At 44.6% G+C, this 14,363-nt stretch overlaps 1 protein-coding gene across 1 annotated transcript in view; it reads right to left on the minus strand.

Annotated features, from left to right (window-relative positions):
* The window catches only part of LOC147028853 (uncharacterized), a 264,995-nt gene that overhangs the window by 229,950 nt on the left and 20,682 nt on the right, over window positions 1-14,363 (minus strand). The window contains exon 2 of the mRNA XM_085876568.1: window positions 1,654-1,725. Coding sequence (XP_085732694.1) covers window positions 1,654-1,725 — 72 coding nt within the window. The remainder of the gene's footprint in view (window positions 1-1,653; window positions 1,726-14,363) is intronic.

Here is a 14,363-nt window from a genome sequence, read left to right on the forward strand (position 1 = left end):
TCAAAAACTTGACATGTCATCAATAAAATGCCAATGTTTCAATTAACAATTGTTGGTTTGTTTTATTTTGAACTGTTACAATTGTATTACATTTCAAACAAGTGGTAAGTTTCTTTTTATTTGCGTTTCAGTATATTTAAAAGTTCATGATAGATGCTCTCAAAAGACACCCTTAATGCAAGGATGTGTACAAGTGCTTAGTATTAAAGGAGATCCGGATCGTGTATATAAAGAAGCCGAGTCCTAATATCAAGGTTTTGTCTTCAGAAGAAGAATACGAAGAAGAACAACAAGAACAAGAAGAAGAAGAACAACGCCGAGCTCTCTTAGAGCAGCGTTCGCTACGCGGGACCCTGCTAAAAATCTTTTACGTAGTCAGTATTTGAAGACGAACATTGGCTTCACCAATAATGGCCAAAAATCAACATTTTAAAATGTGAAACTATGGCAGGTCATTATCATCCAAGAGTTTCAATGGACAGTGAGAATCTGTATCACAGCACAAAACAGAGAACTGCAAACACGCTTTCTCTTTACATCATCATAAGCTAAAGATTGCAAAAAAATTCCTCAACAATTTTTGCAATACTTGGACATCTCGTTGACACCTTGGCAGAGCTGGTTTCACTCCATTCAAGGCACATCGATAAATTTCCGGTCTCACCTTTCAAGGGAAGTCTTTGTGGAGCCAGAATGAACTGACTCGCTCAATTTATATCCTTTTACTTGAACTGCTTCAACCCCATACTAATGACAATAATTACTTTGTAGCCTTTATATTAATGGAAAATAAGTTTTAAGACATGAAGAAAGTCATCGGTGTGGGTTGTAAGTTATGGATATAGCTGTAGCAGACACAGAGTTGCAAGGAAGTCACCTTGATGAGTGCCAAATCTGCAGGATACAAAGCATTTGGCTTGAGGTCTAGTGTTGCAAGGTTTTTCCATTCATCACCCTGTCAGAAAATGCTCTGAAAGACCCTTGCTTCTCCAACACCGCCAAAGCTAATAAAATTAATTCACAGCCAGATTCATGACCACTTTAAAACATGCTTGAGTTTCCACATACATGAATCCAACTCAAGATTCAATAGAAAGGGGATGTTGGCAAAAGAGTGAGGTACTGTCTGGTAATGTAGTTTCCCTCTGCTGCAGTTGATATGAGGGTAGTATAACCATAATTATACACATACATCACATGCACAAACTTTAAAAACCATATGAATACCGAGGTTCATGGCTTGCCGCTAAAATTCAGACAAAATATCCAACCAGCATCTCAACAAAGATGGATATGATGGCTTTAGCAATGACATCAGCAGCAAAAATAGCAAGGAATTATTTGGCCACAAGATTCAAGGTGTGTCTTTGCAGGTGGTGACATTAATTTGCAAAAAAAAGGAGTTGAAATCGAAACTTGCACAGTGTTAAGTACTGTCAAAGAGGATGGAATTGGAGTTGTACGGCGAGCCGGTCACATCACACAACCATTGCGGAAATTCATTTAACTCTGCGAAGATAAATAAACCAGTCTGGTGTAAACAAACGTTCATCCTTCAAAACCCTGCAAGGGTAATGAACATTCTCCCCCATGCCCTCCCACCCTTCCCCATCACAATCCACTCTCTTCTTTCACATCCCTTTCGGTTCATACCTTCACTCTTGCGATTTGGAGTAAAATCCGTGCTGGAGCTGAAGTCCGATGAGATACTGGAACTTCCTCTGCCTGCGGTCAGTATGAGAGAGAAGTTATAAGGGTAGGAGGGAGAGAGAGAGAGAGAGAGAGAGAGAGAGAGAGAGAGAGAGAGAGAGAGAGAGAGAGAGAGAGAGAGAGAGAGAGAGAGAGAGGAAGAAGAAGATCGGGGAGAAGGTGGGAGGGGGAGTATGGAAAGATAGATAAAGGAGCACAGGAAACGTGTCAAAGTGCCAGAAAAGTGTGGAGCCAGGAGCAGAGATTGAAGTGGAAAGAAGAGAAGGAATAGGGGTGGAGGTAGAATGGAGAGAACAAGGATAGGTATAAAGACATTGATGAAGGATTTCATAATGGCAGCTGGGAATTTGAGAGTATCATAAAACCATAAAGGAGTTTTTTAAAAAAAAGAAACAGAAGAGGAAGGAAGGAAAGGATTGAGGAACATGGGGTGCAGGAGATGAACAGTGGAATAGAAAGAGAAGGAAAACCATTTGCACAAGGGCAGATCTGAGGCCTTACAGGTGTAAATGTAATTGTCTGCAGCTCGTGGTGTGAAACTGTACACAGACAAGTGCATAAGATCATTTTTTCCAGTCAGTTGGCCAAATATCATTTCCACATGGTGTGTGCTGGACAAAACTGAACTGGTATTGCCTGTGTACATCAGCATGGTGCCGCATAATCCGGCATCCATTTGGCCTTCAGACAAATGTAATCAAGAGAAAAAGATTTTCCAGCACTGCTCATCCCATTAAAAATAGTTATAATCCTGAGTGAATGAAACTAATAACCTACCAAATAGTTTTGTTTGGTATGCACGCACATGTTTGCCCACAGACACACACACACACACACACACACACACACACACACACACACACACACACACACACACACACACACACACACACACACACACACACAATATATATTCTCCACCAGTCTGTCTATCCCTCTGTCCATTCAGGGCTGGGCTTCGAAATCAAATTGCCGCCATTTTGTTCGTTCTGTACAGGTTCTTTGCCGACCTTCCCCTTCTGAGCGCTCCAAAATCCCCGAGGATCACGTGATCACGAAGGAAAACTGCTCGGTGATCCGGCATGGTGTGTGTTAACTGCCCATCCACCATATTTGGGTCAGGGGGATTACTCTAACCGCCACTGCAGCAACAATATAAAAACATTTTTGCATAACGGCAGATGTATTTTATATGCAAAGTTATTTCTCTGATTCACACAGATACATATCTGTGACATAATTTGTAAATTACTGAGAATTAAGATACAGATTACAGAAGACAGATGTAGGTATGGAGTGGACAAACACAGCCTCAACTGCAAGGGCACTCGCTAGAATGCATACATCTGCCCCGTAACGCCTGAACTACGAGAACATATCTGGCCCAATACATTTTTGAAATATAATGCTATACATCACTTTTGGCCCTGTCTCACAAGGGTGAAGAATCACTTTAAAAATTATTGTAGTCATATCCAGATCCGGATCTTCACCAAAATCTAAACATTGCGTCCATATCACACTGAACCTGTCCACAAAATTTCATCCAGATCCATCCACAACTTTTTGAGATATCCTGCACAGAGACAAACAGACAGGCAAACAGACAGAAAGGGGTGAAAGCATAATATAACCTCCTTCACCTTCGGTGGTGAAGGTTACTAGGTCAGGAATGGGAACATGCGCCGGCACAGCATGTCGCTGCGTCCACTTTCCTCCAGTATTCCAGGGGCCTCCGTCTGTTCATCCCCCAGGCAGATGCCTGGCCCATCCCCATACCCTTGAGATGCTGATCAATCTGATGCAACCACAAGTTCTGTGGTCGGCCTGTTGGCCTCCTCCACTCACGAGGCTCCCTCTCTGAGATAATCTGGTGAGCAGGATCAGCATCAGAAAAACGAGGCACATGTCCATACAGCCACAGTTAATGCTTACGGATGATACAGGTAACAAATCTCATCTGAGTCTCTCCCAGAAACCGCTCATTGGACAAAACGTTTGACCAGCAAGAGCCAATAATTCTCTGAAGAGACCTGGTACAAAAGGAATCAAGACTCCATCTCAGATCCTTCGTCAGAGTCAAAATCTCACATCCACAGAGCAAGACAAGAATTACCAAGGACCTGAAGACTCAGACTTTTGTCCTCCTGCTCATGTACCGACAGCACCATACCCCATGATCCAGTGAATCCATGACTCCCCAGGGCCGACCCAGATGTCCATTGACCTCTGACTCACAGCCAGTAGAGACATGAATATCACTACCAAGGTAAGTAAATCTCTCCATGACCTCAACATCCTCACCACAAACATGTACAAACAAGATGGCAGCATCCAAGACGTCAATGAAAGCCTGATTCTTAATTTTGACCAAAATAGAGACCCGTAATCCCAGTGGCTCTGACTCCTCATTCACACCTCGAGGGCCCCCAAAAGGATATCCAGAGTCTCCGCAAAGATGACTGCATCATCTGTGAAATCAAGGTGAGAGATCTTGACACTCGCAAACGAAGCACCACAGCTTGATCTCTCCGACATCTTCCCCAGAATGCAGTCCATACAATCGCTGAAGAGTGTGGAGGCCAGTACACACCCCTGACGAACCCCAGTAACAACTGGAAAGAAGTCAGAGATAGAACCACCACATCTCATAGTACTCTCGGTAGCAGACATCAGAATGACATCAGATTTCAGACATCAGAATGATCAGTTTTGGTGGCATCCCACAAAGACTGACAATCCTCCAGATGGCATCCTAATTCACAAAATCGAACGCTTTGCAGAGATCAACATAGGCTGCAATCAGCCCCTGGTGAAACTCTCGTCTGTGTTTGGTGAGGACCCGAAGAGCAAGGACGGTCAATCGTTAAACTCTTTAGTGTAAAGCCTGCCTGCTCTGGATGCTGGTGCTGAAGTATGTGGTGGTGAAGCTTATCAAGAATTATCCAAGCAAACACCTTGTCCAGCACTGAGAGCAGCGTCACCCCTCGGTAGTTGTTGCAGTCCTGGCAATCACCCTTTCCTTTCCAGAGAGGGACAACAAGGCCCCTCTTCCAATCAGTTGGGATGGTGCCTGTTTTCCAGGCAGAGTACAGAACTGCATGCAACGACACGAGTGCAGCATTTCCACCAGCCTTGAGAAGTTCATCATGGATGCCACAGATCCCTGGAGCTTTACCCCATTTCAACCGGTTCGCCGCAGCCTGTGTTTCCACAAATGAAGGTGGATTACCGTTGATTGGAGGATCAGCAATTGGATGAAAATTGATTATTTTTCAGATTGAAATTGATTTTAGGAGTTTGACCTTGAGTTGACCTTTGACCATTTTACCTCGAATCGTTGATTTCCCAATTAAGTGACGCAATATGCAAATCCTGTTCAACTTTGAAGTCAATCAGATGAAAAATGACGATTTTAGAAATTTGACCTCAAGATGACCCTTGACCCATGACCTCAAAATAAACTGGCTTCTCAGTTGTGACTTCCTCGACAACTTGGTGAAGTTTTATGACCATCGGTATATAATTGTGACCTGTATACGATTAGACAGGCAGAATAACAAAACCGACTGACCAATATACTTGAAAAATCTTTGATTTTGTAAGTGACAAACACAAACAAACAGGGGTGAAAACATAACCTCCGTCTCCCCTTCGGTGGGCGGAGGTAAAAATGGGTGCAGCTCATTTGGCCGGAATCTACAGTGAAGGTATAAATCAATTTATCGTTAAAGCAGACATAAATTTAATGGTTCAATCAGATAACTTTGTCAAACTCTGCCTGAGGCCACTCAGGTATACTCTTTGAATCATTCGGCAATGGAACGTATCTCAAATCACTGGGGTTGGAGAAAAATCCACATTCAAAGCTACAGACGCAGCTAACTAGCATAGGTCGTCCATCAGTATGGATCACATCCTGGTCACAACACAAGAAATGTCGCTGCTTCTCGCTCGGGCAGGACGGTCTCCCTTCACATAGCTCAGGCATTCAACACAGTCTGGTATCCTTCTTTGCTTGCCGAGCTCTCTGCCTTTACATACAAGGACACCTTTCCTCATTGCTGGGTTTCTGACTTCCTCCACTCATGTCATCTATTTCCATTGTCAGCCACTGAAAAAGCTTCCATCTCTCTAATTTCTGAGTCTCACCATCACCATGATGAATCATGGGCTGCCAAAATGGCAAAGCTGACCCCAAAGCCAGCTGACAAAGCAATGACATCCTCCATCATTCCAGGTCTCCTTAAAGTATCAGAACTGCTCACATTATATAATACTCATTGGACTACACTTCCCTGTGATTTGGTAAGTCAACATCACATCTGTGTCTCCTGGATTCTTGGGATAATATATATATAATGAGGCCGAAGCACAAGGTCTGCTGCTCTCATATTGTAAGCAGGTGAATGGCCTCTGTCTCTCTCTTTTTAACTACCTTCCTTCAAGCATGCCTGGTGTTGGTTTTATGGTTAGGGTGGTGGGCTTTGGATCCTAGGGTCCTGATTTTAAATCTTGCTCAGCTGTTGAATTAATACCATGTGGGAATAACCCGGCCCGTCATCCTCCTGAGGTCGGCAAAATGAGTGCCAGCATGCTGATATACAGTGTCGGAGTGGCGACCCGTCCAGGATTGCACACAATAGCCAAGGAGACTGCATAAGCAGCACCAACATTCTGCATAGAGTATGGTCCCAATCTCCTCTTCCTTCAAGTATAGCCAGCTGCCTCCACTGTCTTTGCTCTCTGACCCGCCCCAACAACCCCAGGATGTATGCATTCTTCCATGAACCCCCCTCCGAGTGAAACGACAAAAATCCAGGCTGACTGCACACCTTGACCGTTTTGGTCCTCGCTCCTCCCATCTTCTTCTTTTTTCATATGCAGCACATGGCTTTGGGTTGCATCATTAGCTAGGGGTGCCACGACACCACTAATGCTGTGCCCCCTGTAGGTTAGAGCAGGAATTTGGGTAGAGTGCCGGCAATAGGTTACCTAATCTTCACGAAGGACAGCATGGGATCTTTCATATCCACAAACTCATGCTGACAAACAGGATACTCAGTTCAGCATCCATCAAATGGACGTCACACACATTAATGAATCACCCTTCCTGTGAAATAACAGGATGATATTTTACAGCTGGGTTGAGATCTGCCTCAATAAATTGTAATCTGACATGGATTCCCATTCCAATTCAGTCCACACACACCAAAGGTGGACGGAAGTTATGTTTTCACCCCTGTTTGTCTGTGAGCAGGATATCGCAAAGTTATGGAGAGATTCGGATGAAGCTTGGTGGACATATTTGGTATGTGACAAGGAAGAATTGATTACATTTTGGCGAAGGTCTGGATCCAGATCCGAATTTTTTTTTTAAAGTGACTCAACACAATTTTGAGATGGGGCCAAAAACGATATATAGCGCAATATCTCAAAACGTTATGGCTGGGTTATGACTAAAATTGGTGGATGAGTTGGTTAGGTAACAAGAGCAAGCACATTAGATTTTGATCCAGGTCCGGATGCAGATCCGACCTATCAGTGGGAGACAAAACGTAAACTGTTCAGCCTGGCGGAGGTATGTGCTCCACAGAGTGCCGTTCGCATTCCCACACGAGAGTAGTATACAAGAACACAAGAACAGTATACATTACATTTGCACACCTTCAAGCACCTGAATGCAAAGCCACACACAAACACACACACACACACACCTTTAAGGCAGTACAGTTGAAAAATAAATGCCCACTGTTTACAAGTAAACAATGGATCTATGAAATGATTAAACAATGCTACATGCCACATGTGCAGATAACCTGAACCACTTCGTCATTACAAGTGCCATTGGCATCTGCATGACTCTTATGGTTCACCAGGTGCATACTCAAGCACTGTAACAGGAAACACTATAAAAAAAAAAATTCAGGCACAGTGGGCATTCATTGGCAATGAAAATGGGAACAGGAACACCTTCAGCAGCAATAAGGCTTTGCCATTTGCTTCTGGTGCCTGTTCTTTCCAAATACAGTACTTACTTGTCGCAATCTTCTGTCTGTCAACAACAATATTGGAAGGCCTAAAATGCTTTCTTGAAACCTCTCGATTACAGAATTACTTACAAACCTGCCACAAGATTCTCAATAGATTTTAGGTTTTCCTTCACCATGCCGGAGCAGAAGTGTCCCCGTTAGAGGTGAAATTTAATTCCCCCAAAATTTTGATTTATTAATATCCTGATGGAAAATGCACATCTCTGAGTGTGTTGCCTTATTAAAGCGTTGTTCTTCTTTCGCACATGACTGGAGGTGGCATAATTTTCTGGGTGCACCACTGCCATTGATGCAGTGCCTCCCGTAGGTTGGAGCAGGAATTTGGCTAAGGTGCCGTCAATCACATGCCTACTCTTAGCAAAGGACACTGCGAAGGGATCTTTAACGTCCACCAACTAATGACAACAGACTGAGACGGGACGCCCAATTTAATGTCCATCCGAGAAAGAGGGCACACACATTGATGCCTAGCCCTTCCTACGGAGCGAAGCACCAGCCTACAAAACAACAATTTATAGCTCGGGCCAGATTCAAACCCAGGCTAGACAACTCAAGCATACCTTGAGGCTAGTATCCTGTCAGCCGTCTTAGTGGGTTTTTAATCTGTCTTTACATTTTCCACTTATAATCCATGTAGTACAGCAGATAAGCTCTCACATTTTAACAAATTGTGCATTTTATGAGAAAAGCATGAAATTTCTAGCATAGTTAGGTCATACCATAATGTTGATTTTCGGATGTGGAGGGAAGTCAGATTTGATCTCTGAGGGAACAGTGAGAGGTCAAATCCAAGATGGCCGCAAGTCACCCGGGTCTAATGTTCAAACGTCCTTAATTTTGCAACCAGACTGCGCAGAAAAACATTTACGGTGTCATTTCCAACTAAATTGGGGATGCCCATTCGTTTGGTGATACCTTTGAGAATGTCAGAATTCAAGAAAATGAATTTAGGTTAAGGTTAAGGTCAAGGTCAAAATTTATCAAAAAATAAGCAATCAGTTGAAATTTGCAAATGAATACCGAGTGGTCAAGTACACCAACTTTGTGAGAGAAAGGTGTTGTACACTGTTCCAGCCTATCACACAAACACTTCCAAATAATAAGTTGCCACTGTTCAGTCGGCCACCGCTCAAGATTAAGTCAAAACAGAAGGCACAGCTCGCAGCACTGAAGAGTGACTGTGGTCTCTTTTCGAGGCTGTATATCTCCTGTCAAACACGAGACGGAGACATGGACAATTTCTTCTCCAATGAAGACCAGGCAGCCCCGCCAGCTCTGTCAACTGGAGGGAAAATTCGGATTGGGGTTAAATCAGATCTACTCTGCTTCCTGGAATCAGATCTGCTCAAAAAGAATAGTGGCCTATGGCTGATGCAACAATTATTGATGGTGCAGCTGTGGTTCAAATGCTAAATCCTGGAACATCAAGAACATTTCAAGAGTATGGAGAAAGAGTGTTTGCACCATATATCTCTGCTCAACTTGAGAAAAGCAGCCGCATCGACCTTGTCTGGGATGTATACCTACTCGCCAGCCTCAAAGCCTCAACAAGACAGAAGAGGGGAAAGGGCACCAGGAAAAGAGTGGCTCCTTCTACTGTGATGCCAAAGAACTGGAAGGACTTCCTTCGATGCGATGATAACAAAACCAAATTGTTTGCTTTCCTGTCATGCCTAGTTGTTCATCTTCCTCTAGCAGAGGGCAAGGAACTGTATGCAACAGATGGAAGTGGAGTCCTTTGCTCTCCGGCTGAGTCATACTTGGCCTGCCTTGCCCCATGTTCGCAGGAGGAGACCGACACTCGTCTACTTCTGCATGTGGTAGATGGTGTGCAAAAGGGGTGTAAGAAGGTGACCATACGTACCGTTGATACTGATATGGTAGTACTGGCTGTGGCTTCTTTCAGCAAGACAGCTCCTAATGAGCTGTGGGCTGCCTTTGGTGTCGGGTCAAGCTTTCGTTACATAGCTGTTCACGAAATGGTTGCCACAATGAATCCAACACAGTGTCTGACTCTCCCAGTCCTTCATGCTTTCACCGGGTGTGACACTGTATCTGCATTCGCTGGCAGAGGAAAGAAGACTGCCTGGGAAACTTGGAAGTCTTTCCCAGAGGTGAATGATGCTTTCAATGAACTCCTATGCATGCCAAGTGAGGTCAGTGAAGGATCAATGTTCCTGCTAGAGCGATTTGTGGTGCTAATGTACGACCGAACCAGTGAGAGCACGGAAGTTAATCATGCCAGGAAACAGCTCTTCACACAGAAGTCTAGAACTCCAGAGAACATTCCTCCAACCAGGCAGCACTCAAACAGCACATCAAGCGCACTTGCTACCAGGCCAACTGTTGGAACCAGGTATTGGTCCTGGATCCAGAGATGCCAGAGCCATCTGACAGGGGCTGGACAAAGGAAGCAACTGGGTGGCAGCCGCTTTGGACCACTCTCCCCGAAGCATCAAAATCGTGCCATTAATTGATCCGCTGTCGCTGTGAGAAAGGATGCACTGGACGGTGCAAGTGTGCCAAAGCTGCGCTCAAGTGCACTGCACTGTGCTTCTGTTCTGGAGACTGTTAGATTTTGGTCACTACCATTACCATCATCATCATTACTATTAATAAAGTATTAAATAGACTAGCAGCATGGGACTATTGTGTTAATTTTTTTTGTATTATTATTATTATCCCTATAGTGTCAAAATGTATAGTGGAAGCGAAGTTTCGCTATATTGCATAGGTCCAACCCATTGTCTTTACCAAAAGAATGTCCAAAAGTTAACGTAATTTGACCTTGATTGAAATGCATTTCCTTGGCTCCTGGTGATCTCAAAAGTATCACCAAACGAATGGCCATTCCAAACTTAGTTGGAAATGACACCTTAAATGTTTTGTTTTTTTACACTGTTTAGTTCCAAAATTAAACACGTTTGAACATTTGACCCGGTGGCCTGGCGGCCATCTTGGATTTTGACCTCTCACGGTCCTCAGAGGTCAAATCTGACTTCCCTCCACATCTGAAAATAAACCTTATGGTATTCACCAACTATGTCAGAAAATTCATGCTTTTCTCATAAAACGCACAATTATTGTGCTTATCCGCTGTACTAATGTGAACTGGTGATCAGATTGGCAATATTGTATATTCTACATTCACATTGGAGTTACATATACGTATGTAGTGAGGAGTTCCAAATTAGTGTTTGGCCATCTAAGGTTGATTTTTAAGCTTTCCATGACTTCTTAGAAGAAAAAAAAATGATTCTTTGATGTCGAGTAAGGGGTTAGAGCATCCGCTCCAAGTCTGGGAGGTCAGCGGTACGAACTCCGACCCTGTCCGAGCCAGACTAAAGACTTTAAAATGGGATGCGCTAGCTTCCTTGCTCAACCCTCATTTAAAAAAAGATAGAGCATGAACAAACAACCATTGTACAGGCTTGATGGACCTATACATGGCCTTCTCCTGTGTCGGAGTTCATTGTAAGTGAACGAATATTAATATGATAAAAATCATTGAACCAGAATAGGTGTTGAGATAGGCTTTGGGAGGTGGAGAGAGAAGAGGAGTTCACCAAATAAATATGCAGCTGTTGGAATTAAAGGAATAATAAATTATATATCATACAGGTAGTGGACAAAAAAAAATGGAAACACCAATGTGAAGTCACTTAATAGGGTGTTGGACCACCATGTGCGGCCACTACGGCCTGTATGTACTGTGGAATAGAGTCCATCAGTGTCTGGAGTTCTGCAGGAGGGATGCGACACCATTCTTCGATGAGAAAGTCAATCAACTCACACCTGTTTGATGGAGATGGAGATGGAAAACACCGTTTCAGGTGTCGTTCCAGAATATCGCATAAATGCTCGATTGGGTTCAGATGTGGTGACTGAGAAGGCCATGACAGATGGATAACATCAGTGTCATGCTCAACAAATCGAGTGACCACACTTGCTCAGTGGATGGGGGCATTGGGGGGGGCGTCTCTTGTTGCAGCCATGAGAGCTATAATTATAGGGAACCGAATCATGCTGGAATATCATTTGCTTAATTAACACACGGGCCACACCTGCATGGAAACCATTGCTTGGTGTCCCTCATTTACCCAGGTGTTTCCACTGTTTTTTGTGCACTACGTATGTATGCAATTAAAACCCTATAATTATCAAATGATACAAAAACAGAAATCGATTCAAAATCTCTGTAAATCATAATTCTTGTTCTCCTCAAATCATAATTCTCCTCAAATCCTCAACTGCCATCTTCCTTGTCTCTTGTCCCCCCTCTCTCCCAGCACCACAGAGCCTTTTCTCCTCCTCATTCGGCCCCCTCCCCTCGCTATTCTGCAATACCCCACACTCCTTCAGCAACCCTCCTTACCTGGCCCCCTCGTCCCTCGTCCTACCCTCCCCCGCCCCCTCCACCTCCTGCACCCAAAGCCTCCTCCCCTACCTCTTCATTAAAAGTGTGGACCTCAAATATCCGGGGCCTTCGCTCAAACCTTTCAGATCTTTCCATGCAGGTTGCCACTGACAAACCAGACATTATCTGCCTAACAGAAACTTTCCTCTCCCAAGACGTGTCTGACTCCCAAGTATCACTCCCTGGTTACTCCCTCTTACGGTATGACAGACCTGAGCCTCGTCCTGGTGGAGGTGTTGCTCTCTTCATCAAAGACTCTATTCCTCACTCTCCCTGCACTGCTCTCACTCCCCCACACCCCCAGGAATACCTCTGGCTTCGGCTTCCCCTCCACTCCCACCTCATGTTTATATGTGTACTGTACCGTCCACCGAACAGTGATGACTCCATCTACACCTCACTCTCCGAAAACATGGACCATCTTCTATCTTCTCATCCAAACTCTCTCTTCCTCTTATGTGGTGACTTCAATTGTCACCACGCCAGTTGGCTAGGTGTGGGTACCTCTCTCACCTGCCATGGGACATCAGCAAAAGCTTTCTGTGACTCATTGGGACTGACTCAATCGGTCAACTTCCCGACCCGGATCTCAACCAATGGTACTCCATCTCTTCTGGATCTGATTTTGACAAATTTCCCTGACAATATCTGCTGCTCTTCCTTCGCTCCAATTGGTTCTTCTGACCACGTCCTTGTTAAAGTGGACATCTCTCTGGCTGTCATCAGAGAACCACCTCACCGCCGTCGAGTCTGGCATTTCACTCAAGCCGACTGGCAGGGTCTCCGAGCAGCCATCAAACTTACAGACTGGTCTCCTATCACTACTTTCTCAAACATCAACTCATCCTGGGAATTCTTTCAAAGAAACTTGCTCTCCCTCATGCACAGATTTATCCCCTCTCGTGTTCAGTTGTCTTACCCTTCCTCCCGCCCTTGGTTTACTGAAGCTTGTGGTGAGGCAGTTGTCCTGAAACAACTTGCCTTTGCCTCATGGAAAGCAAACCCAACTGAGGGCAATCTCAGTTCTTTCCACAAAGCTCGGAACAAGTGTGTATCTACCCTCAGGAGAGCCAGAAAACAACATCTTTCTCATCTCAAGTCTGAACTCTCAAACCTCTCTCCCTCCTCAAAATCCTGGTGGCGTTTAATCAAATCTGTTTCTGGTGTATGTTCCCCCTCCATCCCCTCCCTTACCTCAAATGGCCGCACTGCTGATTCCACACGTGATAAAGCTGAATGTCTAAACTCGGTGTTTGCAGCTAAATCTTGTGTCCCAAACCCATCACTATCTCTACCCACTTTACCCAGTCGCACCCAACTGTCCCTGGACTCTGTATCCTTTTCTCCTGACAAGGTGGAGAGCTTGCTTTCAAACCTCGAGTCAGATTCTGCAACCGGTCCAGACGGCATCAGCCCACGTGTCCTCAAAGCCTGCTCTTCTGCTCTTGCTCACCCTCTCTCTGTTCTATTCACCCTCTCATTTTCCCAAGGTCATCTGCCATCTGCTTGGAAATCTGCTAACATCACTGCCCTGCATAAAAAGGTGCAAAAACAGATCCCTGTAACTACAGACCAATCAGCCTTCTCCCAATCATCAGCAAGGTTATGGAATCCATCATTGCTTCAGACATGAAATCCTTCCTCTTCTCCAATGGCTTGATTTCCAATCATCAATTTGGTTTCAGACCAGGTCACTCTACCCTGGATATGCTGCTACTGCTCTCCCATCAATGGATGGAGGTCCTCAATGCCAGACAGGAAATCCGAGCCGTATCCCTGGACATATCACGTGCTTTTGACACAGTCTGGCACCCTGCCCTACTCACCAAACTCTCTTCCCATGGTATTCAAGGCCATCTCCACTCATGGCTCGCAGACTTCCTCTCCTGTCGCAGTCAACGTGTGGCCCTAAATGGAGTTCTTTCATCCCCTCTTCCTGTGCAGGCTGGAGTTCCTCAAGGTAGCGTTCTGGGCCCTGTTCTTTTTCTGGTTTTCATCAATGATCTCTCGGACTCTCTGGAAAATCCTCTATTTCTCTTTGCCGACGACTCCACCCTCTGCCGTACCATCTGTCATCCCTCAGACCGGCAAGCAGCAGCTTCTTCGCTCACTGCAGATCTGGATAAAATCACAAACTGGTCCAACACGTGGAACATGTCTTTCAATCCACACAAATCTCACAC

Source organism: Eptatretus burgeri, chromosome 4 (assembly GCF_056783735.1).
Source record: "Eptatretus burgeri isolate ZD-2024b chromosome 4, Ebu_testis_v1, whole genome shotgun sequence".
Lineage (NCBI taxonomy): Eukaryota > Metazoa > Chordata > Myxini > Myxiniformes > Myxinidae > Eptatretus > Eptatretus burgeri.